The sequence below is a fragment of the Nesoenas mayeri genome (assembly GCF_963082525.1).
Source record: "Nesoenas mayeri genome assembly, chromosome: 10".
Taxonomy (NCBI): Eukaryota; Metazoa; Chordata; class Aves; order Columbiformes; family Columbidae; genus Nesoenas; species Nesoenas mayeri.
The window spans coordinates 2,902,594-2,930,581 of NC_137560.1; the positions used below are offsets into that span (position 1 = coordinate 2,902,594).

A 27,988-nucleotide genomic window follows, 5' to 3' on the forward strand; every position below is an offset into this window, starting at 1 on the left:
CGATTCCGTGATTTTCTTGAAGAAGCAGACATCAATAATGCACTGTTAAATTGCAGTATGTAGAAACAAAGGAAATATGCTATAATTTTGGCACAAGAATTAATGTGTTCACTTTTAATTTTTATGTAGTACGGCCATGGGGTTTATGTGGTAGGTGAGCCGCTGCAATTGCAAACCGGTGTCTTGAACAACTGACTGGATTTGAATTCAGTAACAACACAAACAAGAAAATGCGTGTATGTGTTCATAAGGGATATTTTGCTTAAGAGCATAACAACTGTTTGAGTGTTATTTTCCCCCTTCATTACTCTACGTTGCTGATTAATGTCTTAACTGAGAAGTTATTTGTCTTTTTTGAATGTTAATGTTCCCCACAGCTGAGTGATTTTTTACATATTTCCATATAATGGATGTTAATCTGGAGGGAGTGAATGTGTTTCGGTATTGCGTTGCCGTATATGGTTTAGAGGTGCTGTAATAACTCATTGTGATCAAGCTAATTTGTTTGTTTTTTTGCTTCTGAAGAAATTATTTGGAACTTTGTGGCTTGAAGAACAATCAGGCAACATGGTACAAGATAACATTTTATTCACCTTTCTAGGCCGGGTTGTGAGGTGATCTGAGTATCAGTCTTCTAGATGAATTGAAATGCCATTTAAACTGTGTTGTTTTTTAAACACTTTATGCCCAGCTGGCCTCATTTACTTTCAGAGGATATTGTTTTCACGGCTGTATTTTGCGTCGTTCCTGCGGTGTTGGTTCCGTCCCTCCTGGCTCCGCACACGCAGCCCGGAGCTGCGTCCCTGCGGCACGGCGGGCTCCGGCAGCCCCGCTGGGCTGAGCGCGACGGCCGTTCCTTCGGCCCTCTGGCTCTTTCATACCACGCGATGGTTTGTACGGGATCTTTAGACGGCAGTAGAAGGGAAATAAACAAAGATGCCATTCTTTTGTGTAAAAACGGAGCTGCTTTAATGAAACACTTTTTGAAACAGAAACATTCATCTCACACTGATTAAAACTATTCAGAACGCTGCGAGGCTTCTTGAACTCGTTGCTAGTTGAGTCATATCAACAGCCTTTCCCCCAGTAATTAGTTCCCTTTATTTCACTGCGTTCCCACCTCCTGTGTTCTCTGTCATGAAGAACAAACACCACGGCTTTTTCAACACGATTGTAGGACAATTTAATTAAAAACTTAACCGGAGCTTTGAGAAAAAGCCAGCAATGTTCAAGGTGTTTGGGTTCGTTTCCCACTGTTCGCCTGTTTAGTCTCCCTTCTCTGTTCTTTTCCCTACTCTTATCATAAGTTATGTGAGTCATTTTCAAATTCAAATCAAATTGGGCTGTATTTCTGCTGTTTCATACAATGCATACACAGTTTCAAGAAGTAAAAATAAAATGTTGTAAAAATAATCTGTTGTTAATAAGGTATCAAGGCCACTACAGTAAAAATCTTGATAGGAAAATAACGTATTCTGAAGGCCGTGTTGTAGTTAATCGTTTTCATAGTGTGCACCAGTGCTGAACCTCAGGGAAAATAAAAACTCATTCTGAGAGAGTGTTTGGTAGAGCTTCACTTGCTGTATTTATTGAGAGGAAAACAAATCTTTGTACCATCCATTGGGTGAAGTCTGGCCAGGTGTGCGCTCAGACAGAAACCAGACTGAAACCCTTCCGTTTCAAACGCCTCTTATGCGATATTTTATGGCAGGTCAAAAATAATTGGTTTTTTAAACTAATTCTGGCATACAATTCCTGTTACAGTCTGTTCATAAATATCCAAGAAAACATTTTCACAAGGAACATAAAAAGGCAATCTGAGCTGAGTTACTTGAGTTTAAGGTCTACTTACTAGAAATCTGAAATAGGAACAGAACTATGTTGAATTAAAAGGAGAAGATATCTGTTTGCTGCAGCGCGCTGTTCAAATGACACTATTTCATCAAAATGGATTTGGAAACAAACGCTGCAGTGTCCATGGGTTGAATAGCACTGGCCGTGTGCTCGGGGTGCGGGTGGCAGCTCCCGCAGGCTGCTCCACGAGCGGGTTTGCTTTGACACGAGGAAATGGGGCCCGGGGTCTAAGTCTTTCTGTAAAGTACTAATACAAACGCACAGCACTGACAGTCAGTAGCGCTGGCAATATTGGCTCTGCAATATCAATTCCTTTTTGCAAGAGATGTAGTTTTTAATTTCATTGATCTAACTAGGCATAATAAATCTGTGGTCCAGATTATTGCTGGGTCATTTTTTCTTTGTCTTCAGCAAAGCAGAAAATGAGCCAGGCTTTACATTTGGCAGCACGAATATGTGGTGTCAATCAGGAAAACTGATTTACAGTGGATATAAATATATACGTATACGTATACATATACGTATACGTGTATATATATACATATATATATTCCTCGAATGACTAACGGCATGCCTTCCTGTTGGCCTTGCGCCATTTGTGCTTCTTGGTATTGTGTAAGTTTAGCCACGAAAAGAAGAGGCAAAAAGAATATTCATTCTCACAAGAGTGTTTTCAAAGCTGTCGTTGTCTGTCCTTTAAATATGGATTCATGCAATTGTCAAAATAAACATTAGAATCACAAACAAAACATGTTACAAAAATCATTTATAAATGGGACATGCTGAATTTTATGTCCAAACTACCACTTCATTGAATTGATTGGAATTACTGGTGCCTGGACTCTTAAAGATTTACGGATCTTTGCCAGTTGACATGCTGGTGATTTTATAAGGACTCAATGTACAGGAAGCATGGGGAAAGCTGGGCCCTTGAACCGATCCATGAACCCACATACCAGCGCTGGTTCCCGAGGGAAACGTCACACTGTGCTGAGCAGGAACCAGAAGCGCATTGGTGTGAACCCTTTAACTTGACAGATCTCATCAAAAGAACGAGACTGCCCAAATCTCTGCCGCCTCTTCTAAATCCTCATGTGAAAGACACAAATCAAGAAAACTGGAGAGTAAAGTAAGTCAGAAATGGCAGCAACGACAGGTTCATCTCCTGCGTGATGGTTCTCCTCCAGTTTCTGGAACACGAGCAGCTGGACGTCTGTCTAAACTTTGGCATTTACTGAAATAATTTTGAAGTTTTACCACTGTGAACTGAGTTACTTTTGTAAACTTAAATATGCGGGAGATTAGTTACTAACTACAGTAATCAATTCACAGAAGACACTAAAAAAACTAAAAGGCAAAATAAGTTATGACACTTGCCTAGTTCATGAGTTGCCAAATTAATTATGACAGAGTACAACAGGTATTGATGAATGAAAAATCATTAATGTAAATATAAACTAACATATGTGTTCAAATAGTGGAGAGCTTTTTAGAAATGACTTGCAGCGCAAGTTACTCAGTGTCTATTGCATGTATTTTTACAAGAGTTTCTCAAGCCAAGGCTTTCAACAGTGCTGGACACAAGGACCTCCCCACGCGTTCAGAGAGGCGCTACCAAGTACTGCCGCGGCCGCCAGGATGGCCAGGGAGCGCTATCAGAAGCAGGTTTAGCCTGGCATTATTGCTGCTGCTTCCATTAAATGCTGAAGCATTACAACATCTGCCTTCTCCTTCAACAAGGCACAGCTAGGCCAGAGGGGACTGAACTGGGGAAGAGGATTTTGATTATCAAGGCTGGTTCTTAACTTCGTTATCAATGAAAGTTACAACTCTGTAGCTAAGAAAACTACGACATGAGTAATATACAGAATATGGAGCACAGATTGTTCCATCACGAAAGTGTTCAACTTGTTTCAACAGATAAGGAGAAACAGGGATTTTTTGAATCTTTTTTTTTTTTTATATAGCACGTTGTCGTAATACTTTACAAATACACTGTACAATAATTCTTTTGTATCAGAAGACTTTCATATAGAAAAAAACAGTTCTATAAAACATTCCGTAGTTCATCAGGAAGATCTGGAATAAAACACAGGGCTCTCTTAATCTGTAGGTTAACACAAATAGGGGACAGAACTCTGGCAATTCTTTTGCTCTCGTACATTCCTATTGGGGAAAGGGACACTGGTTATGCCTTAGAGGACATAGAGGAGCATTCTCAGCTTGTGCCTCTCTGTCCAAAGCGTAACTGTACAGAGGAGCTACCTCCAGGAGGGCTGTTCCTCATCCTGCGCCAGCGCCAGCTCCGCGGGCTTGTGCTTTAGCTGTACAGGACAATTTGGTTTTGTTTCTAAGCAACGGGTAGATTAGACGATGGCAGTTGGAAGCTGTGAGCGTGCGGTGTTGGGTGGAATTAGACTCCAAGGCTTTTTAGGAAGCGATGATTTAGGGTTCGCTGATGTCGATGAACTCTTTCTCAGGGGGAGGGCCACCCCGGTACCAGCTGCAGGTGCCGTCACTCCTCTTGATGCAGGCGTAGTGCTTGGCCTGGTGCCCGTACAGCCTCCGCTCCATCAGCCAGTCCGTCCACAGGCACTCGTTGGGGGCTGTGATTGAGCAGGGCACCATGTAGCAGGTTGTAATCTAAACGTGAAAACAGTACATTAATTCAGTATGTTGCAGGTCTCTTTAAAAGTGGTGTTTATTCTCAGATAGTATCAAATATAAGAGAACAGCTCCTGCCAGTGACACCCACTTGTGCCTGTCAGGTGGGCTCCACCAGGATAAGTTGGGAAACGAGCTGTTGGAGACTAGCGGAGGGGAAAGGGGCCTGGGAGTCCTGGGGACAGCAGGGTGACCATGAGCCAGCACTGGGCCCTTGTGGCCAGGAAGCCAATGGTACCTGGGGTGGGTTAGAAGGGGGTGGTCAGTAGGTCAGAGAGGTTCTCCTGCCCCTCTGCTCTGCCCTGGGGAGACCACACCTGGAATCTTGTGTCCAGCTGTGGCCCCTCAGTTCCAGCAGGACAGGGAACTGCTGGAGAGAGTCCAGCGCAGCCACCAAGATGCTGCAGGGAGTGGAGCATCTCCCGTGTGAGGAAAGGCTGAGGGAGCTGGGGCTCTGGAGCTGGACAAGAGGAGACTGAGGGGGGACTCATTCCTGGGGATCAATATGGCAAGGGGCAGTGTCAGGAGGATGGAGCCAGGCTCTTCTGGTGACAACCAGGGACAGGACAAGGGGCAATGGGTGCAAACTGGAACACAGGAGGTTCCACTCAAATTTGAGAACAAAGTTGTTCGGGGTGAAGGTGGCAGAGCCTGGCCCAGGCTGCCCAGGGAGGTTGTGGAGTCTCCTTCTGTGCAGACATTCCAACCCGCCTGGACACCTTCCTGTGTAACCTCATCTGGGTGTTCCTGCTCCATGGGGGGATTGCACTGGATGAGCTTTCCAGGGCCCTTCAACCCCTGACATTCTGGGATTCTGTTAGTGTTTTTCTATACTCACTTTGCAGCCGCAGCCCATTTGATATCTCTGGTTAAGACTCTTCTTTTGAGACAAGGATAAATCATCCCATGGTTCAATGTAGTTGCATAAATGGATGAGGACTTTGCCATCACTTAAAATTTGACCTGCAGCATGAAAAATAAAAAAAATAAGGCAAGTAAATAAAACTCTGTTCTAAATATAGAAATAAATCACAAGAATATCTAAAGTTTTTAACTAATTGCACCAAATTAGTTGTATTTCACCCTTTTTCAATAAATGCAATTAGAGAACTACTCTGCTGATTGCAAGCTGAATAAATGTTAAAGATTTAAGAAGGATATTTTTCCAAAGATGCTGACAATATGCCAGCAAGGGACGGGTACAGTGCAGTAGTAGGTTAAACTAGATTGCAGGGTTCTGTAGGAACACCTGAGATTACTTAGAGCCCCAAATCCACATGCACATAGGCAGGTGTTGTCTCAGTAAACGTTTGTGTTTCTAGGGAAATCAGTGCTGTTGGTTTTAAAGAAATAATAATGGCATACTTCCTATTTAGTGATTACATAGTTACTGACTTCAACTTTCTTTGAAAGTGCTTCAAGATCGTCAAGGAGGGATGGAAAACATGTAAGATCACAGTATAATTACAGCTTTACGTCATTTGTACATTTAATTGTGTTTGTATTAATTGGAGCATACATAAATACACTACTTTTTAACAAGGGCTGGCACATTTTTGCAAAGCCAATCTAAGCAGTTACTTCTGGTCTTATAGGTACGCTGGTTTTGTCATATTTTACCTGTCAAAAGATACTGTTTTTTGTTGTTAGCTTCTAGTTTCACTCCACAGAGCGACGAATCAAAAGGGGTATAGACATACTGCACATCCTTGAGCTTCTCAAATCCTTTAAACATCTGAAAATTATCAGAAACAGAAAGTCAGTACTGGAAAAAAAAACCCATGTGAAAACAGTTGCAAACAGCAGCTGAAAGGAATTTGTGGTGCATCTCTTATATGAGAAAACACCAATTACACCCCTTCTCTACACTAAATGAAACGTGTCCATTACGTTTAGAAGGAAATTAGGTCTTAGTTCTTTAAATTAGAGGGGGTTAGACTTGCTTTTTCAGTGTTTTTAATGGATCTTTAAGGCTTTCTCTTCAGTTAATATTCTATTCTACCATCTTCCCTTTAATGCAGACAGCGTTATCTCAAACACGGTGCTGCAGCGTTGTGAGATGCAGAGGTTTCTCAGTATATGAATACAGGAAATTTGATCTTGACCACTGTAATGGGGTGGATCTCCAAAGACATGACACGCGCTAAGAACCTTGTTCTTGTGTTCTGTCATTAAAGCAACCTGGTTTGCCGTGTCCAGAATTTTGCCCAATGCAACCTTCTCAAACATCTGTTGGAAAATGGGATCCAGCTCGTAGAACACGTTGATTTTCCTGAAGGAAAATTGATGGAATAGAAACGGCCATAGTTGTTGTCACTGGGATTCTGGTCCAAAACTATTGTGTGTGAATTTGAAATGCTTAGTAGAAAACCCAAACCAAACCTAAACAAATTAGTATCCTGTACAAAGCAGCAGTGAAAATAATAGAAAATGCACATAATGATGAAAATGTGCGAGGTGTTACTAGGTAAGATTATTGGGTCTGTGGGCCCCACACAGAGGTGGGCAGGTGAGGAGGAGGAGCAGAGCACGGGCTGGACACCGGTACCTGCTCCCGGGAACCCGAGTGGCTGCAGCGAACAGTGGGGACAGCTTCTAATATCCCCTCACCTCATCTAAGTTAACTCCAAAGGCAGTATGCAGACAACACACATTGATTTAGCTATTAAATTAAAAAAAAAGATAAATATCCATGGCAACTTATAATAGAGACTGAGTTAATATTTAAGTAAGTTTGGTGTTTGTTTTTTGGGGGTTGGTTTGGTCGTGTGATTGGGGGTTTTTGCTTGTTTGTTTTTTACATTATTGCATTATTTGCATTATTAACCTGTGACCTGATTCAATCCTGCATTGTGGTGTGGTCCATGTGCATTTGAGGTTCTGGAAGGACCTCACAGAGGTAGAAAGAAAGGGTGCGGGGCTGGGAGAACAGAGAGATGTGAGCCCGACACTCCCGTGTGCATCGATCCCGGCCTGTCCCGAGCAGGGTCGCTGAGACCTCTGCAGAGCTATCGCTTCAAGATTCCAGAACGCTTTTTAAAGACTATCTGTATTACCTGCACTGTGTCAGGCATGTTCCCGTTACAGTAATTACATTCTTCTTTTTGTTCTCTAAACCTTTTCAACTATATCATGGCTTGTTTTCTTAGCTTTCCGTAGTGACTCTTCTCTAGCTTTAGAGCTGCGTGCACCTCTGGAAAGTGGAGATTTAGCTTTAATACTTCTTATTCCCACTGTGAGGAGACCCCACTGTCTTGTAAAAGAAGTCTAATTTTTTCCGTAGGTTTCCATCCATTCAGCTTCTGCAGAAAATATTTAGCAATTTCACTTATACTAGTTTAATTAGGTAAAATGTGTTGATTCCATGTATGACAGTAATATCTTTGGCCTTACTTTGCTGCTCTGATAATATAGGACAGTGTCACGAAAGCTAATGGCACTGTTTTAATTCTTGGGTGGCTCCTCAGAGTAAGTAGGATAACCAAGTCAATAACAATAATGTTAGGAAGATGAATATTAAATTGCATATAAATCACATATTTTCCTTTCTCTTTAGTATAGTGCTGTAAATATTGCAATAAAAGAAAATAACACGTATAGCTTCTTAACATGCCCACCCAACTCTGAGAGGACTGTTCCATTTATCGTAACTGCGGGTCATCACATTTACAACATGAGAAATCGGTCTGAGAGAAGAAAGACAAAAACGGTGCAAAGAGAACATTCTGCCATTTGACATATGCTGACTTAGATTATTTTACATGTTATCATCTGAGGGAAGAGGCAAGAAATCGCGTTACCCAGTTCCTGCTCTGGTCGGTAAGCTTGGGGTTACTGAGAAGACTGAGAGCCCCATGAGGTCCCTGCTGGTGGGCTCGGTGCGGCCAGCCCTTGTTGGGCAGCCTGGGGACTGTCCTGCTACACCGAGCTGGCCAAATCTCACTGATTTTATACACCATCATATTATTTTATAGGATTATTTTGCCCTTAGCAAATATTTACAAGCATGAGCTATTTAAAATCCATCACTCTCTTCGCTTTTGTAACTTGACGTGGACTTTACAGTGTTACCCAGAACACTTTCAAACTTCTGTTAGTTTAAAAGTATTTCTCATTAATTTTTCGGTATACCCAGCCCTGTTCAATTTTTACTCATATGCCCACTGTCAATCGTATATTTAGAATAAACAGGTTACATCACTCTTTGGCAGTTCCTGTACAGTTTACCAGGTGCAGTGCAGTTGCCTTTATGGACTGATAATTTAGCAGCCAGCCCGCAGAAGACGCGCAGTCGGCAGAAGCTGCTGTGTTGCGGAGGCTTCAGACAAAGACGCTGTTGTCGTGTTTGCTGGAGCCAGGGTGAGCTCAGCTCCGCTCAGCGCCCTGCTGCCCAGGAGCAGGCACCTGGAGCTGGGACTGTTAGGACCCATTGGTCTTTATCTAATGATGTAGAGCATCTTTGGTTGGCCAATCAAGCGCTCTGGTCTGCCCAGTACCAGCTGAGTTGCCTTAATGGAATTACATGAAGATCTGGCACTGATGCCTCCACTTAGGAAAATTTGGGAGAAACTCCAGAGCAGCCCCCCTGTATGAAGGTGTTTCAGAGATTTCCGTGTGCTGTCACTGAACAATGGGCTGACAGACTGAAAGTAACAACACAGGCTAGACTTCTCAGTCTTCTCTTTTGTCCTGAAGTATAAGACGATTTGCATTTCTATAAAGTTACTGAAATATCAGTAGCAAAAGACAACTGAAGTGCTAGTGGGAGGAAAGAGAATTGCTCTGGTATTTATATACGTATTTCTGTAAAGACACATTTGAAAATACCCTTAATACTTTAAGAAGACAGAAAGTGACAGATGGTGACAAGTTTTGGGGTTTGTTTTAGCAAGGTAAAAAGAACTGGTGTGCTGAATTTGCTGTGAAACCGTAACAGGAGTCATAACCATCCTTGGGAATGTTTTGAGATATTCTTGTTTACCGCAGATTTTTCTTAGTAAGACCCCTTTGAGCTCATCTACATTGTTTCTGAAAGCACGTAGCCGTTCATAATGATCTGCTTAAGTGTTCCCAATAAATGTAGTAATACAAATCAATGCAAAGAATATAAAATCATCTTCTCTGAAAAGTGAGAGATAAAACCGCCTAGAAAACTTAAAACAAATAACCAAACCAAACCAGACACCCCATCAACACTCACACATTTTAATTGCAAGGGACTACCTGGCTTTTGTGTATTCCGGAACAGGTAGGTCATGCTCTTTTTTACATCAGAGGGATTTTGCTGGTGACTTGGACAGGATCAGGACATGTCTTTTTGAAGTACATTAATGAACATCTCCTTATTGGAGCTGAACAAATAATGGAAAAATCCCGTGTGATTTTGAGCGACAGTATTTTTGGGTGCTCCTGCTTTGCTCTCCTAACAGCATTGATGCAGCGGGATTTTTGTGTGGAGGAGCATCAGGGAAGGTCTCTTGTTTCTGCAAAGATCTCTATTCATTTATGAACAAATGTCCTGGCTATTTCAGCTGGAAATGCTCTCCTCTGTTCATGCAGTTTGCATCGTCCACTCAGAGAGTTGTGATACCATAATGCAACTAACACAGGTGTGGAGCATCGGCCAGAAACAGCACATGTTATTGAACACCGTTCACAGATTGAAGTATGTTTTTATAGCCTTCATAAAGCCATTGCGAATAAAGACAACTTTTGTTAAGTATAGTTATTTAGCAAGCAACTCATAAATGTCAGAACAGTTTTCTTTCTCTTTTTTTTTTCCCTAGTTCGATTTATTCTGTGTAGTTCACCTGGGTCTAACTGTGGAGGCAGCCGGAGCCTTTTCCACCTGAAAGCATTTAGGGCTAAATTGTAGTCACATACACAGGTTATCAGCACTGAACTTCAAAATAGCTAAGTGATTCCATGTACCTTTATTTGTTTGATTTCATACCGGATCATTTTGTGGCTATCAAGAGGATCATCACTGGCAGGAACCACCTTTTCGCTGGATATTTTTGCTCGAATTGCTGTAATAGAGAAAAACATTTAAGTGCAAATAAGCATATGTCTGGTTTTAGAAGAAATAGCAAAAATCATATTGATAGATTTCAGCATTGTTTTTACACTTTAGCTAGAAGTAGATTTTAAGACTTGTTTCTATAAGAACACTAGATTGAGTAAACTCCCGAAAATAAAGTTAAGTGGGCTACCTATGATATACATCTGAATTTCCATGCATCTGGAAATCTGAATGAAGTTACCACTCGGTTTTCACAGAAACGGTTCACCAAAATCTTTGAAGGACTCCATTATAATCAGTGAGCAAAGGCAAAGGATGCTCCTGTTGATGACAGAAGAACTGGCGATCAATGGCATAGACTTGAAGTCTGAAAGACTGTGCCAGGCAAGATTAAAGCGTCAATTTTGTGTATGAAATCAGAAGACAAGATGAGAATAATCTTTCATATGCTTTTCTGAGACTATGGATTATAGCATTTTTCTTAACACAACATGTCGAGTTGTGTTCACCTGTATCAATTTATTACTTCATCTTTTGACACATTTATTTTCTATTCTTTGAAGAAGGAAAGTATGAGGTTTTATGAAAGAAGAAATGGTTTATTGTCCTATCTGTGTGTTTGAGGCATCTCCCTCGCATATGCAGTTTAAAACATACCGGGACTATCAGGCATGGGGAAGAACAGGATTGTTGGCCATATGGTACATGGCCAAAACATTTCTTTGATAGATTGACCTCAAAACGTTCTATCTAAAGAAAAGGAATAAGAAAGCCAGATGGTAATTTTCTTTGCAGCCAAATAGAGGTCAGTCCCATCTAATAATGGGCAATTCTCACTCCCTCACTTATTAGCAGAGCAAACTAGATGTAATAATCCACACAATGCAGACGCCTGCAGCTTCAAAGCTTGAGTCCTCTATCTTTTGGCAATGCTCCCTCCTCCCGAGCCTTTTAAACTCTTTTAAAAGAGCATTTTAGACTTACAGGTTGGATTGGAAGGAAAGAGTTCTTTTAAGTATGAAGACCAAATTCCTCATTTCATATGGTAAGTGGCAGCATCTCTTTAATCATCTGCAGATGCGCCGTGTTCCCACAAATTAACAGTACTTCTTACGTGCTTTGATCTAATTCCAGATGAAAAGTGTTGTGGATCTGTGTATTATACTGCTGGAAAGGTCAAATTAGAATCATGTTGGTTTGTTTTGCATTGCTTTCCTTTGCATCGTTATTACCTACAAAGAAGTTTTCTCGTTAAAGCGTTCATTCGCTACAGAAGGTGAGGGCTGAGACAGCCGCTAGGAGCCTGCTGCATTATTCTCCATACACATACCATAACGCGGGTTTTAGGCAGAGTATGTTTTCCTGTTTTCCTGCCTACTCAATGCAGACATTTGTAGGATAATTAAAACTACTTTTCCCCTTGTGTTTAATGTTGAAACGTTACTCATTTTCATATTTGTATTAAATTCTGCTTGTTAGCGTCTGAGAGGAGCATTAGAGGTGATCAGTGATAGCTCACAGTGGCTCCAGGCTCAAAGTACAACATTTTGGGGTTTGTCATTAAGAGATCTCTTTCTGGGTGTGTAGAAGAAAATGAAAACTACTTTTATGTTGTCTATGTTTCATTCGTTTGTTTGTTTAAGAGAAAGCTTCCAGATGGTGAAGGAAGACCAAATTGAGAGTTTTATTTTTTATCTTTTTTAATGACAAGGAAGTTTTATTGTTACAGGATGTCTGAATTTTCAGTTATTTGGGTTTTACCAGATTCAAATGCACACAGATCTTCTGGGGCCTTTTAATCCTTCTTGGTTTGCTTTTTTCTGTGTTTTAATATATTTTTTTTCAATCAGTGCCGTCTAGCTGTCTCCCAAACCCTCTTATTCGTGTGGTTGCTTCTGTTTTCAACCACAAGCATTTCCTGATGCAGCATTCCTGGGCCGCCCATCTCCCTGTCCTCGCTCGTGGTTCGGAGGGCGGTTCAACCTCGGATTCCTGCTCATCTGCCCTCCCCTAGAAAAGGTTCCAGTGCCCCGTGGCTGCCTTGGCTTCTCTGGCCCTGACTGAGAACAACCTCTGCTTGTTGAGTTGTAATAATGGCATTTTATCTGTCACTTATAGGATTCCTATGAGGAAGTTGCATATATGAAATACATAGGCACAGCCTCTGGATTCTAGTGCCAATATCTCTGCGTGCCTCCAACTCACCCCGCATTAAAAACACGTACTGTTTTTCAAAAGACATTTGCTCTCATATTCCAGTAGTAGGATGTGGCATTTCACAGAACCCCAGAGTGTCAGGGGTTGAAGGGCCCTGGAAAGCTCACCCAGTGCAATCCCCCCATGGAGCAGGAACACCCAGATGAGGTTACACAGGAAGGTGTCCAGGCGGGTTGGAATGTCTGCACAGAAGGAGACTCCACAACCCCCTGGGCAGCCTGGGCCAGGCTCTGACACCCTCACCCCCAACAAGTTTCTTCTCATCTTTCAGTGGAACCTCCTGTGTTCCAGTTTGCACCCATTGCCCCTTGTCCTGTCACTGGTTGTCACCAGAAGAGCCTGGCTCCATCCTCCTGACACTGCCCCTTTCCATATTGATCCCCAAGAATGAGTCCCCCCTCAGTGTCCTCTTGTCCAGCTCCAGAGCCCCAGCTCTGGGCTCCGGCCGCTCTGTCCCGTTCCCGCCTGTGCCAGCCGCACATGTCCCGGTGCTGCAGGTATTGCAGGACAAGGGTCCGTCGAGTCCATCAGCTCGGCTGTTGGACACGCAGTGTTGGAAATGTGCTGAGAATATTTTTATTCTTTCCTTTCTGAATAATAATAAAAATCTCGCAAGCATTTCTACATCAACAGAAGGTAATTTTGAACTGGATGAAGGACAGAACTGAGTATAAAATGGGATATAGTTGTGTTTAGATATTCCAGGGCTTTACACAGTATAAAACTGTTTATACAGAGTAATGGTAGGAAGTTAGACATTAACTGCATCTTTCCTGGGTGATCTCTCTCTATAATTAGCTATGCTAATTATTTACTTTTAAATAAACTGTACCATCACCTTGTGTAATAGCAATTTTAATGAACATGAAGAACTACTTCTACTAGAGGCCTCTTCAAAAGAAATTCACTGCCGTTAGATCGTGAGATATGCAATGAAATACAACTATCTTTTTCACAGCAGACAGAGAACTGAGCAGTGAACTGAAGGCTGTTCCACGTCATAGATACAGATGGAATCAGAATAAAGTAAATCCTTGCGCTTCGTCCACTGAAATTCATCTGTTCCCTGAAAACAGCAGACGCGGAGCTATTTCTGAGGCACTGACAAAGGGAAATCTGTTTAGTGTTGAATTACTCTCATTGTTACAAGTTAGTATTATTTAATAATACATTCTTTATGATACTATTTGAGATAGTACTATACAGGTTTTAAGATGATGCTGTTTAGCCTTTTTCCTTAACCTGTTGGCCACAGCACTGTTGTTTGAAGACAGGCAACTTGACTCAACAAAAGTAATCAACTTTATTACTGCTTCAAAAATGCAAAAAAATGACTTCTCCAGATTAACTTTATTATCCTAAGAAATAAACAATAAGGGAGAAGGCAAACAGTGATGAATAAATGAGATCTTCTTTCCCTAGTATCTGCAACTGTACAACGACAAATACTTGCATAGGAAAATATTTTGGATATTACTGGACAAAAGAACAAGAAATTATAATTTCTTGTGTATGTTCTTATTTTAAATATAGAAACCTAAAAATAGATCAAATGTAAGTAAAAATAAAAATATAGCTAAAAAGAGTATAAATTTTAAAGATAGATAGATAGAGAAGCAGACACTTGGAGCTCTGAAAATCTCTTCTTTCATCTGTTTGGACTCTGAAAACCCTCAAGCCGCATCCTGAACAATGATGTCAGGTGTGTTAAGGTCACAATACTGTGAGAAATACAAACTATTATTAAACTGTTGTTTTAAGTTGGGGTTAGTTCAGTATTTTTGTCTCTGGAGTAAGATTTCTATCAGAAGAAAAATGTCATCTAGAATCAAAAGATTTATAGATTATTATCAGGATGGATGCATCCAGTTTGGAATATTAGCTGCACTGGAGTTTCCATTGTATCAGTGATAAACTATGTAATACGTACAATTCATTAATTCACATATTTTTGATTAGGGAGTTGCAGCTTAAAGCAAAACTCCGTTAATGAGCTCCAGTCCTTGGTAGGTTAATGAAGAGAAGGGCAGGGCTGTCTAGACTGGGATGCCTTAGCTGGTTTTTGTAAAAACAGGGGCTAAATCCTGTCCCTTAGCCTTGCAATGGATCTGAGGCCCGTGCACAGAGCAGCATGTTCTGCGTGTGTCCCGGTTTGCCTGGAGATTTATCTCCTTTTAGGCACCTCTATGGCCACTTTTAACTTTTAGAAACGTCTCCTCCAGCATTGACATGGCACCAAACAGAGGAGCTACCGAAACGCAGAGGGAGGTCTCTGATTGCGCCCCGTCCTTTGTGCTGAACATTCTTGCTCCATGGCGTTAGCCCTCGTTAATAAAAGCCACGAGTCCTGACGGGCCCAGGTGATGAGATCCCATTTGAGACCTGAGATCACGACCAGGAGCAGCAACGTCCATCAAACAGGCACCTTGAGCAAGAACCTGTGTTGGGGCTGTGGCCTCCAGCTCAGCCCGACTGTACCAACCCCAGCACAGGTACCCGGGCAGAAACGGCACCTGCGGCACTTTGAACAGGTTTGCTCTTCAGAAATCAAGAAAGATTATTTCATATCGCACGAGTTTATAATCCAAATCAGCTTTGCTACAAAAACCTGGAAATGAGACTTAAAAAGTTACGTTGACAGGAAAAGAAAGATCTAAGTTGCTAAAAAGTTACGAACAAGGTTGCAGTAATGCCTCACGCAGCTCCTTCTTTTTTCTTATATTTGCCTCAGTTTAGCCCGTTCACTTTCCTAAATAGGAGTGATTTTTGAGCCCTTATTTCTACCCGTATCTTTAATGTCTGACACCTCAATCAAACTGTTGCCAGATCCTGTTGCTCTTATGTGGACAAGGAAAAAGTGGCACAAGGAGAGGGATCTAAATAGGAGTGTATTGCTACGTAGAAGGCTTGAGGGTGGCATTCCAAATATTTATGGCAACACATAGAGAAAGCATCCAAATGGGCAAAAATAGACAACAAAGTGAAATTACGTATCAGTCAGTGTGTAGTATCAAATAAAGCAAAACTATGGACACATAACATAAATATGTATAGATATAAACATGAAAGCATTCGCATACACAATATGCAGCTGTTTCTGCTCACCCTTCTCCTGTAAGATTACCTCCAACTTCTATCTATCAGAACTAGTTTCATCCTTGGGGTGCAGTAGCTTCAACTTGCTACACAAATGTCTCCAGTTCCTGCAGCATCGGACCCGGGATGCGCGTGGGGGGAAATTCCACAGCGAGAACTGCGGGAGCACCAACCACACCCACCTCAGGTTCTTCAAAACTTGATGTTGCCATTCAAAAATTCTTCTTCTCCAAAATTCTTGTTGTTTTTTGTGGAGGGTTTGGTTTTTGGTTTTTTTTAATCAAAAGCCTATATATATATATATATATACATATATATATATAATTTTTTCTCAAAAGAGTTTAGCGAAAAGGTTTGCTCTTCAGGATTTTGCCTCATTGCAAACACTTTTGCGCTATTTTACATGTCCAAGGGAAGGCAGTAGCACTGCTGCCCGGCCCTCACCTCCCAGCTCAGTTGTTGTGCCCGGGGTGCAATGACAGCGGCTCTGGTGTGTCTGGGGTTTGTACAGCACCACAAGCGTTCAGCAGAATGTGCCACAGAGTACAGCCCCAGTTGCTTGTTTGAAGGTCAAGTTTTAGGTCCAGTGATCTAAAAGAATTGCAGAGTAAACCAGGAAACACCAGAAATACCCCTGGATTTGCAGGCCGTGCCGGGCTGCCGTGTGAAAGGGCTTTTGCTGGCCCTGTGATGATATTAACAGATCTCCTTGTATTGTTTCCCTCCAGTCTGAGATCTCCATTGTTCATTGTGGAGGGGGAAGGAGCTGCTTGTGAAACCTTTGTAAAACTGTGTTTATGCTCTTTTTGTAACCCTCACTATGAAATGGGGCTAATCTTCCTACTTTGTTGGGTGTGTCAGAAAATAAGTTCATAGTAAATCGTGCTAATACAACTTTACACCCACCCACTGGTGTGGGCGAATCAAGTATCGTGTGGAGATTTGTAGAAGATGGCTCTGATCCCAACATCAGCCCAACAATAGGAGCCTCATTTATGACCAAGACTGTACAGTATCAGAATGAGCTGATAAATATATGCCTGTCTTTTTTTAAGAACATAGACTCCTCGTTTAAATGAACTATGAAAGGCTTTCTTAAATTTATTTGCCTTTAATTGTTTTGCAGTATCATAAGGACAGCTTTCCAGAACTGATGCATTAACTAATCAATGACATAATTGATGGTGAAGTTCATTCACATATTGGGATAAACTACTTTGAAATGACTAGAGACTGCAGTACAGTGTTGAAGTGCCACAGGTTACGTTACAGCCAGGACTAAACTAAGCCAAGAGTTGCCTGTTAACAAACATTTGCAACTGAAGGAGAGATGATTATTTTCAGAGTGCTTCCCACAGAGTTAAGAAAGAAAGGGTTTTATTGATACCCTGTCGCTTCCTATCAGTGATCAGCACAATGCAGGACCACCCCTCCTTGTAGTATACACATTTAAAGTATTTTGTATTTGAAGAGAAGAACGGGTGCAAATCCGATAATGAGATTTGCAGCAGTGCCCATCTTCAGTTTTGGGAGTGAGTTAATTCAGTGGATTCAGGATGAGACTGGAGAGGAGAAGCAGCTTGAAATCACAGGAGGGACTAATTCAGTCCTCCTTGTCACCAAAGAGCTGCTCCAGGTGGAGGTTCAGGAAAGGAAACTAACTCAAAGTTTGTGAGCAGAACTGGCCTCATCTACCGTATTCACCCAAACTCAAATGACAGTAAAATAATGCTGGAATTCCAAGATGAATGCCTCTGAAGATAGGGTATAGACACACTGCTTCATTCACCGCGTTTAGGTGTAGATGCTGTAGATACTATAGCCAGTATAGTGTGCTCAGTCTTACAGACTCTTGGTCTCGTGAAGAATGCTGACGAGCGGCACTGCAGAGCTGCCAGAGGAACCCCAGGACACACATGTGCATACTCGGGTTCCATGGGTATGGGTTTATGACCAAAAAAAGAAAAACCAAATCTTTAGATTGGAAACTAAACATTTGATATGCTTCAGTTTCCTTGCAGAGAGTGAAGAGAGTCAGCAGGCAGGGAGAATAATCTTAACCATGGAAAGGAAGAGGAATCTGCACAGAATTTGTTGCAGCAAGCAAAAATTAATGACCCCACTTTCAAGCAATACTGCACAGGATAGAAAAGATAGAACAGATACCTTGGATAGGTTTCAAAATAAAATAGTGTGCATTGGCCGCTGATTTGTATTGCTTACAAAGCCTCTTAAATGTACAAGAGATTGTAAAAGTGTTACTCCCTCCGTACTCATCAGCCGTACTCGTTCCCTGCGCAACGCTGCGGATCGGCAGCTGAACATCCCTTGGTGCATCTGCTTAGTGTAAAGCTGCGAGTTTCACCAATGAAGAAAGCAAATTCACTTGCCTAAATATGCATTTAATATGTATTCATATGCCTATATATGGAAAGGATTATAATTTCTCAAAATCCATATGAAAGGAAGAAGTACTAACAGCATAAAACGATCATTGTAAATTTGGGCTAAGCTCACAGGTATGGGTAATGGCTGCCAAAAGAAGGCAATTTGTCCGAAAGAAGGCAAAAGTTATTGCTTGACCAACATCAACATAATGTTTTAAAATAAGTAATTAAATACCTAACATGTAGCTTTACATACAGCCTGATATTTTTAAAGCAGATTATTTTAGAGACTTAGAAACAGCATCCAAAAGGATCAGCAGGGATGCTCTGGCTGTCTGAGCTGCCAGTGTGTCTGTGCTGTGCGCAGGTACCTGAGCACCCACGTCCCTCTCACTTAGAGAACATGTGCATCCAGGGATCTGCTGAGACGTTGTGGAAATCCTTCTGTCACTTGCAATTTAAGGAAACTAAGTATTGAGTAATGCCAGCAAGTGCCAGTGCCAGGAGAATAATGTCATGGCCTAATGAGTTGCCCTTAATCTGAAATGTTTAAGATCTTTTCAAAGCAAGTCCCTTAATGGCAAATATTCTGGTTTCTCTGTTTATGCTGAAGGATTTGCCAACTATAGTCTCATTAAAATGCCTTTTTTTTTTCCCTTCCCATTTGTAATTTTCTTCATTCTTCTGTGCTCGGGGTCCAGACACAGGCTTTGCTAGTGCTATAACTTCATTTCACGTAGTTTGAGCTGAGATGATCTGCACTGCATGCAAAAAGCTCTGCACTCCCTGTTCTCAAAAACTACTTTTTATTGCTTCGGTTGTTTGGCTTTCAGCGTGGAGGCACGTAAATCCGTATCTCTATACCCGAGTTACGCTCACAGCCAACATGCGCTTTTGCAAATTGACTCAAATTTGTTTGTGATCTTTCAGGATCTGGTTGTTACGAATTTACTGGAATACCCTTCATCCTCTGTTTGTTACTGCACCCATTGTTAACTTCTCTAAAGAAGAATTTGGCATCCATGTAGTGTAGGTGCTGTCCTTCTAGTGCAAAATACATCTGTTTAATTCTGTTCTTCTGTTATCTATATATATGGTTTACAATGGCCATAATTCTTTCTATGCCAAGCACTTCCAGTCATCTAGAGACCACTTCTGCCATGGCTGTCCAAATGCTTTACCATCAATTGTTGCTTTTGTTGTTGTTCTTTGGCATGTTTGTTTGTATGGGGCTTTTTTAATCAATATTTGCTGGCTACTGTCTTCACCTCTGAAAAATAGTTTCAGAGTATTCACGTATTTCTTTTCGTCTTATACCGAAGACTCCAGATCTTGTGTGGGATGAGGGGGAGGTTGGAAGTTGAGTCTGGGTACTGAATGAAAACTGGTGCATTTTGTCAAAATGGGCCGTGTAATGTTTGTGGGAGACCAGAGACGACCCCCGGGTTCCCACAGGACTGCTGCCAAATTATTGCCAGTAACAACCGGTTTGGTGATGGGACAGAACAACGCACGGCTTCGGGAATCAATCTGGCGACCCTTTTGCGGTTGGCACAGCCCTACAGTGCGGGTTTTCCACACGCTTTTTGCTTTTGATGCTTACAACATAGCGAAGGCTGCATTCTTTTGCAGTGTGGATTTCGGAGTTATTTGGGACTTTTTAATTGTTCCTTCAACAGAGAAATAGATCATTGCATCAGGGTATCTGCTGAGATGATGGATCAGCCTTACATATATATACTTTCTTTCCTCTTTTGAGAACCCATCAAGATGCTATTGAATCCTCTTTAAACACCTGAAAAAGAGCAAAACTGGCCCAATACTGAATCTGAAAACTCTTCTCCTCTGTGTCTGCACCATGGATTTCTTAACTCTACATGATCACTATTCCTAGACCCAAAGTCAAGGAATCTTCCACTCTAAAGATGCTTGTGCTTGTTAGCATGTAGAGCCAGTTTTATTTTTCTTGCTTTGTATTTTAGTTTTCTGGTATTTTATCAGTAAAAGCTTATAGCCATCTGTAAAATAACTATATCTCTGGCACAGTAATTGACTGAGCCATACTTTCTGAAATCACAAGAAAGAAAAAAAGTGGAACTTAATGGACTATTTGGACACAAGTGTTTTGGATCTGTAACCACAGAGCTTGCTGAAGAATGTCACTGTAACACTGTTTCTATGGAAAGCAATGCATAGAATGGCACTGCTTGGTCTTGGTGGTCCTTCAGTCGCATGGAAAGGTGAATGTGGTGAGATAACAACCATACCAGTGACTGAAAACTCAAAGCCTTAAAACTTTAACACTTGAGCTAAAAGAATTCCATTGAAATTTCTTTTCTAGATGATAAATTAGGATATTTCATCATCCACTGTTATTCAAGGCGTTTTTTTATTCAGAGAAAAAATACTGCATTCCAACAACTCACCTTCTTGAAAAACCCCTTGAACGCTTCTGGAGTCGATACAACAGATACCAAGGGTTATTTTATCACCGTTTGCTCTGGATATTAGTTTGCACTGTGTTATTTTGCAATGCGAATGCTTGGAGAATGGGGTGAATCTCTGTGTTGTGCACACACAAGCCTGCACGCGAGCGGCGTTTCCGGGGCGGCTCTCGGGGCGCAGGGCGCCGCGCGGAGGCTGCTCGGGGCTCAGGGAGGGCAGGGTTCTGTGCCTCTCTGTGTGTTTCTGGCTCCAGATGCAAAAATTCCTTGTGTTGAAGGCAAAAGTGGATCAGCTTTGGCTCCTTTGTTAAACCAGATTAGGCGGCTGCTTGTGTGGTTTGGTTTTTTAATTGGAATACATTCAATTTATGAGATTGAGGTTTCCAAATCTTGATTTTACGGAGTTTCAAAAGGAAGAGGTGAGTGTATTTTTAACAGATGCGTGGTATTCTTTTAACTTAAATATTACCTAAAAAATAGCACGATCTCCTAATGTTCCAGGTCAGTTTTATTTTTCTGCACTGTTTTTACAGCTGCTACTCATGTTACCAGAAATATTTCTCCCTATTTCACAAGCCTCAAATACCACATCATTTGACTAGTAATCAACATCTGCCCAATTTCAGCTGCAGAATAACGCTCTCTTTATACTCCGAAGTCTGCAGAACAACATACATGATGTTATTGTGGATTTCCATTCATAGCTGCGCTCCCCCTCCTCCACGCGGAAAAACCCTTGGTACCGAGATACTTTTTAATGAGAAAGTTAGGGATTAAAGTTGGCCCGTTAATAGGATTAAGAGTTTGGCAGTCTTTCATGTTCTGCGTTTTGTATTATTTAATCTCTGTTTCTAAGCTCGCGCGTTGTTTTCCACACAGCGTGCGCAGAATGTTGGTTTTGAAATCACGGGCTTTTAGTTCCTTAGCACTTTTCTTTACAGTAGTAGTTCCTGATTTTCTGATCCTGCATTTATAACGTGCTCAGCAATGAGTCACTATTACTGAGTCACTTCTACATCGGGCAGTCTGCATAATTCTTCTGAGATTTCATTTTACTACACAATACTGTTTGGTTTTTTTTTCAAAACGCTTAATTATTTAGGGGTTGTCACCTACATTCTAATTGACAGGAGCGTCGTGCTCAGAGTCCCGTCCCGTTGTTCGCTGTCACGATGCCGCCTCGTTTCACAGCCACACGTTGAAGCCATTGGGAACCCTGCCACGAAAAGCTGGGCGAGCACAGGGGAGGAAAGCGACTGCGGTTTTGCAGCCCGAGCCCCATTTTCGTGCTCAAATGGCGGGGTTCTGAGCAGCGGTAACTCCAGCAGATGGGACGCGATTGCTGCGAGCTGCTGGCAGCAGAAGCTGAGCCTTACACGTGAAAAGTACCTTAGGAGACAGACTGGACATGCAGTTTGGAAGGAAGGTCTCAAAGTGTTTGCTTCTGCCTTAAGACCTGAAGTAGATACAGGATTATTTGTAGATCTGATTCAGTAAATATTTCCTACTCCCAAACGGGAAATTCGGTCTTTATCCCAGGAGGCTGTTTCGCCAACATGTTTTCAGTTGCACCTGCAAATGGAAGGACTCAAACTGCAGCTGCCCTGGCAGCGCCCGCACGGCTCGCCGAGCACAGCATTCAGCAGAGACAGGTACAACTACACCTAGCTGTAACTAGTCATCAACGGCACCATGTCTGCAGCCAGTGCAGTCCAGTTCTGTAGTTTTGAAAGCATGTAGATGTTTCAGGCTACAATGCCAAGAAACGTGTGTACTGCAATGATAAATTATAATAATCAGGCATTCGTACCAGTGATGGACCTTTGCAGGGTTGCAGGTATTTTTTCTTTGGTAAGAGCTTCACTCTAAGTGCATCAAACACTGCTAATGTGTATGAAAGTATGCATGACAGGCAAGGAAGAAAAATTATGATGTAATTCTTTCATACTTAAAGAAACCTGTCCCCTTCTGTATACCTGACCTTGGCAGGACATGATACAGCTAAAGCAGGTGAAAGGTGGGTTTGGTACTTATGTCACTTATGAGCGTGTTGAAATGTGAGTTAAGGGTAAAATGTCTCTTTTTCAATATTCTTTGTTAATGAAGTTGACATTAGTCATATGAGAAGAAGGGGACGTGGGGAAGGGTCTGACATTGATGGTTCCCACACTGTGTTCTGGACACTCGTGGGCTCTGCAGAGCAGGGCAGGAATTGAGCTTTTCCCAGCCACTTTCTGAGGACGTGGGGCTAAGGGAATTACCTTATTTTCAGCATTAAACCTACAAACACGAGTAGCAGTACTTTTGAGATCAGTATGATTGCTAAATGGATTTAAGATGATTCACCGGTTAAGATAATGAATGTTGTTCTGGCAGCCTGCTCTCCACGGCACTAACACAGCCTCACAACTTCCTTTGTGTAATAATTCCTGCAAGACCCAAGCCGAGGTGTTGTGCTTTGCTCCAGAGACACCCGCACCAGCACAAGGCCAGCGCTTTATTGCTATAATTGGATTGACAATTGTTGCTGAGAAAACTCCCTCTCCTAACTTGGAAGAAGTGCTGTCTACACTTCCAATACCTTCTCCAATGCTGATTTTCCCCATCAGGTAAAGTTACTTCCCAGTCTAATAATGTACAAATTCATCCATTCTAGAACAAAACTAGATATTATATTGCAGAGAGGAAAAATCTTGGGATACTGAGCCATCAAAGTTTTAATATGAAACTCAGTAATAAAGAAATAGCATATTGTAATTTTATCCCAGAGGAGCTGACTTTGAGAACTTAATTCTGGTGTATTTAAATAAAACTTTTTACTGTTATTTTTAAATATGATTAAAATTTAATATCGAATCTGGCACATGTTTACAATGCCTGATCTCAGCGATTTGAGGAGATTTTAGCAGGCTGAAAATGCTGCCAAGCTCCAGCTGTAACACTCCCATCCTACTCTGAAATGTGCCACTCTCCTCCAAAGCCATAGAACTATTCTCTGATGCTATATTATATATTTCTTTGTAATGAAGTTCTGTTAGTCATTTCTCTTGGTGCCAAATATTCAGTAAAAACATCATTTTTATGTATGTTTAAGAAAAAACAACCACCATAAGACAGTTTAAATCAGAAAGAATCTATCTAACTTTAAAGATAGGGCACTGCTGTTACATTGCTCAGAAATGCAGAGTATTTATGTATTTGTCATACTGTCCAAAAAACAACCTTGCTTATACCTAAGGGGGGAAAACCAGTATGACAGTCTTCAGAAAACAATCCGTCCTCCCCACATATACTATTTCTCTCTACAGATTGTCTAATTTGCTGTGAATATTGGTTTAGAATTGAGTCCAGGGAGACTGAACAGATCTGTTCTCTCGGCACTGATAAAATCGGTCACATCTGTGGTTCTCTCCAAAAGAGCCGTTATCAGAGGAATTTTCTGGTACCAGTTTGAGCTGTGGTGCCTCAGTACTGACCAGGAAAGGTGAAACAGCAGATCCGCAGCACAAGGTATTTCTGGAAGGAGAAGCGTCCTGCGTTCCAGTTTGCACCCATTGCCCCTTGTCCTGTCACTGGTTGTCACCAGCAGAGCCTGGCTCCATCCTCCTGACACTGCCCCTTTCCATATTGATCCCCAGGAATGAGTCCCCCCTCAGTGTCCTCTTGTCCAGCTCCAGAGCCCCAGCTCCCTCAGCCTTTCCTCACACGGGAGATGCTCCACTCCCTTCAGCATCTTGGTGGCTGCGCTGGACTCTCTGCAGCAGTTCCCTGTCCTGCTGGAACTGAGGGGCCACAACTGGACACAATATTCCAGGTGTGGTCTCCCCAGGGCAGAGCAGAGGGGCAGGAGAACCTCTCTGACCTACTGACCACCCCCTTCTAACCCACCCCAGGTACCATTGGCTTCCTGGCCACAAGGGCCCAGTGCTGGCTCATGGTCATCCTGTTGTCCCCAGGACCCCCAGGTCCCTTTCCCCTACACTGCTCTCTAACAGGTCATTCCCTTAACGAACCTCCCATCTCCATGGCCTCTGGGGACAGGACAGTCCCCATGAACAGGGCAGGTGGTGGGACAGCCTCAGCGGTTAGAACACAAAGGGAGTGCATCCACCTCCCTTTGTGTATCAAAGGTGTGTACCTGCATGGTGCCAGGCACTGCTTTCAAATGAGGATTTACCTCTTGGAAGTGAAATTTAAAACTACGGAGAAGCTAATGAAAACTGCTCAGATTAGTTCAAAATCAGCCCCCCTGAAGGGCGCATGAGAAGGTGACCAAATGGAGCCCGGGTGAGTGGCAGGACCAGTGTGGGACGCCTGGTTCCTGGCAGGGGATCCTGCTGTCCCTGCGGTGTCCAGGGGAACAAACACCTGGGGTGCCGTCGGTCCCGGGGTCAGTTCTGTCAGCACCCTGCAGGACCAGGGCTGGCACAGAGCCTGTTCTGTGACCCTGAGGTCACTGTGAGCATTGAGACAGAGGGGAACCCTCCAAAACCTCCTACCGCACAAATCATGTGAACAACAGTGAAAAGAGCCGGTCACAAACTTCATTAAGGTCTCTACTTGTTTTTTTCCTGGGGTATCTCATAAACGCTGAGGTTTTGTGGCCTCACACATTTGGTTAGTGGCTCAAGTAACACCTGTTGATGGAACCCCCTCCACCTCCCTTTGCACCCACATCACCAGCGATCCCAGAGGACGTTAAAAACGTTACAGATGCATGGGGAACCTGAGGAATAAAGCAGTAACCCCAGCGCACGCAGCGGCTGGCAGCTCCGCGAGCTCTGGGACTTTGCCTCAGTTTTTACTTTGCTGTGGAATTTAGAGGCACGGCCTGATTTCTGTTGTCTTTTTTTATGAAGATTTGCCAGGGGTTTATTCTGTAAGGAAATACTTCAGTGTGTTTGTGGGTACAGAGGGGGGTGTGCTTAAAAATAACTGAAAAAAGCTGAATAGTCTGAGCAAATAGCTGATTAGCATTCAACTCCCATAGGTTCTGGTGGCTGAAGAGCCGTCCCTTTCTTTCTTTATCAATATTTTGGAAGTAATGTTGATATTGAAGTACAAATCTTCATGTATTTATCTATGTACTTATATAAACAAATATCCATATGCATCCTTTTATAATATATATAAATACTATGTTAAAATGATAAACAAAAGAATCCTTGATATAAACATTCCTTAGCCAAAAGGTGCAGCTTACGTATATAGGAATATTTACAGAAGTGAAAGCTTGAGCATCAAGTCCAAATATGAAGCAGTTTTATTTTACAAACTTCAGTATTTAAATATAGATTAAAAGTAGCATATATCTACCATTTGTAAAATGTATTTAAGGATGGAATATGTCTTAATATGTAATAAGAATGGCCAGAATGGCTTCCCTAAGGAAGATGTCTCTTAATATTTTGAGTTTCCTCTATACTGTGAAATTGTTGATTTAGAAATATCTCTACATTAAGCCTGTTGAACAACTGCCACTTGCTGGCATGTGAGAATGCAGCAGACTGTGACAGTTCAATGTACACATCTATGGTTAAGCTCCTGGTAGCACAGTTTCTATTTTCTTTCACACCACAAACAACTCCAAGTTCTAACGCCTGGTGTAGGTAACTTAATGAAAAAGATTGCTTAATGCAGCCAGATTAAAAAGCAATTTAACTGATGGCCACAAACAGAGCTGGGAGTTTGTCATGGCTACAAAGATTTTCTGTCAGGGGATAAAAGCGATTAATCAGTATGCAGAAGGTATTGCCTGCCCCATAGAGATGCTAATTTTGTGACACTTTGGAAACTCATGTTCTACATTTACTGTTCACGTTAGATGGAAGCGAACCAGCCTTGGCCTGGCCTAATGAAATCAAAAGCCTGCAAAATGTCACTTTTTCCAGTCCCCATGCAGTCGAATTTTGAGACCTGTAGTTTCTTTCTGTAAGTGTTTGACAACCACAGTGCTGATGGAGCACTGAAAACATCATGACACACAATGAAAACATATCATGAAACACGAGTGTCCTAAAGATTGGGAAGTTCTATTTATATACAACTGCTGTAGCCAGTTTTTCTGCAGAAAATGCAGTTTCCTGCTCAAGTATTTTTGGAAAATGAAAAAAAAAAAAACCACCACAACCCATTAAAGAAATTGTAGTATAGCAGAACAAAGATCAAGTGTTTGAACATGGTATCACCTGGCAGTTTGTGTTTTGTTTTCCATTTTCCCTGAAATGCTATTAAAAATATATGTGTAGTTTATAGATAGCAGATATATTTACACAGAATCCCACAATGTCAGGGGTTGAAGAGCCCTGGAAAGCTCATCCAGTGCAATCCCCCCATGGAGCAGGAACACCCAGATGAGGTTACACAGGAAGGTGTCCAGGCGGGTTGGAATGTCTGCACAGAAGGAGACTCCACAACCCCCCTGGGCAGCCTGGGCCAGGCTCTGACACCCTCACAAGTTTCTTCTCGTATTTAAGTGAAACCTCCTGTGTTCCAGTTTGCCCCCATTGCCCCTTGTCCTGTCACTGGTTGTCACCAGAAGAGCCTGGCTCCATCCTCCTGGCACTGCCCCTTTCCATATTGATCCCCATGAATGAGTCCCCCCTCAGTGTCCTCTTGTCCAGCTCCAGAGCCCCAGCTCCCTCAGCCTTTCCTCACACGGGAGATGCTCCACTCCCTGCAGCATCTTGGTGGCTGCGCTGGACTCTCTGCAGCAGTTCCCTGTCCTGCTGGAACTGAGGGGCCACAACTGGACACAAGATTCCAGGTGTGGTCTCACACCTCAGATATTTTATTAGAAGAACCGTTAAGAGCAGCTATTTGAAAGCCCTGGTATTGTCCCCTGCTTAGTCTAAGTTATAGAAGCCATTCCTACTAAAAGGAAAAACAAGGCACTAAATAACACACTGGTTTCCACGGCTTGTGCCCACAAAACACTCCAGACAGACGCCAAAGCGCAAGAACCGCTGTCACTGTCCCCCAGCCCCTGTGCAGCAGGACCTGCAGCCGCCCCGTCCCGCGCCCCCGCAGTCCCCGCGCCGCGCCCCGCACTCACCCAGCGCCGCGTCGCAGAGCAGCTGCTGCGGGTGCGCGGGTGCGCAGCTGCAGGCGCCCCCCGGCTCGGGCGCCACGGCCGCCAGCAGCAGCAGCGCGGAGCAGAGCCAGGCGCTGCGCACCGGCCCCATGCTGCCCCAGACGGTCCCGGGCTGCCCCGGCCCGGCCCCAGGCTGCTCCGGCCGGCCTTGGGAAGCTCTGCGAGCCGCGGGTCCCGGCTGCGCAACGGCCCCTCCCGCCCGCTCCGCGCA

At 42.7% G+C, this 27,988-nt stretch overlaps 2 protein-coding genes across 2 annotated transcripts in view; one reads left to right on the forward strand and one right to left on the reverse strand.

Moving 5' to 3' along the window:
* The window catches only part of SYN2 (synapsin II), a gene marked incomplete at its 5' end in the record, with an annotated part of 176,152 nt that overhangs the window by 90,234 nt on the left and 57,930 nt on the right, over positions 1–27,988 (forward strand). The window lies entirely within an intron of this gene.
* On the reverse strand, positions 4,300–27,868 carry TIMP4 (TIMP metallopeptidase inhibitor 4; the record flags this gene model as incomplete). The annotated part of the gene is made up of 5 exons (XM_080350726.1): positions 4,300–4,497; positions 5,357–5,481; positions 6,139–6,253; positions 10,450–10,547; positions 27,739–27,868. The coding sequence occupies 5 exons, from the start codon at positions 27,866–27,868 to the stop codon at positions 4,300–4,302; spliced, it is 666 nt and encodes a 221-aa protein (XP_080206852.1).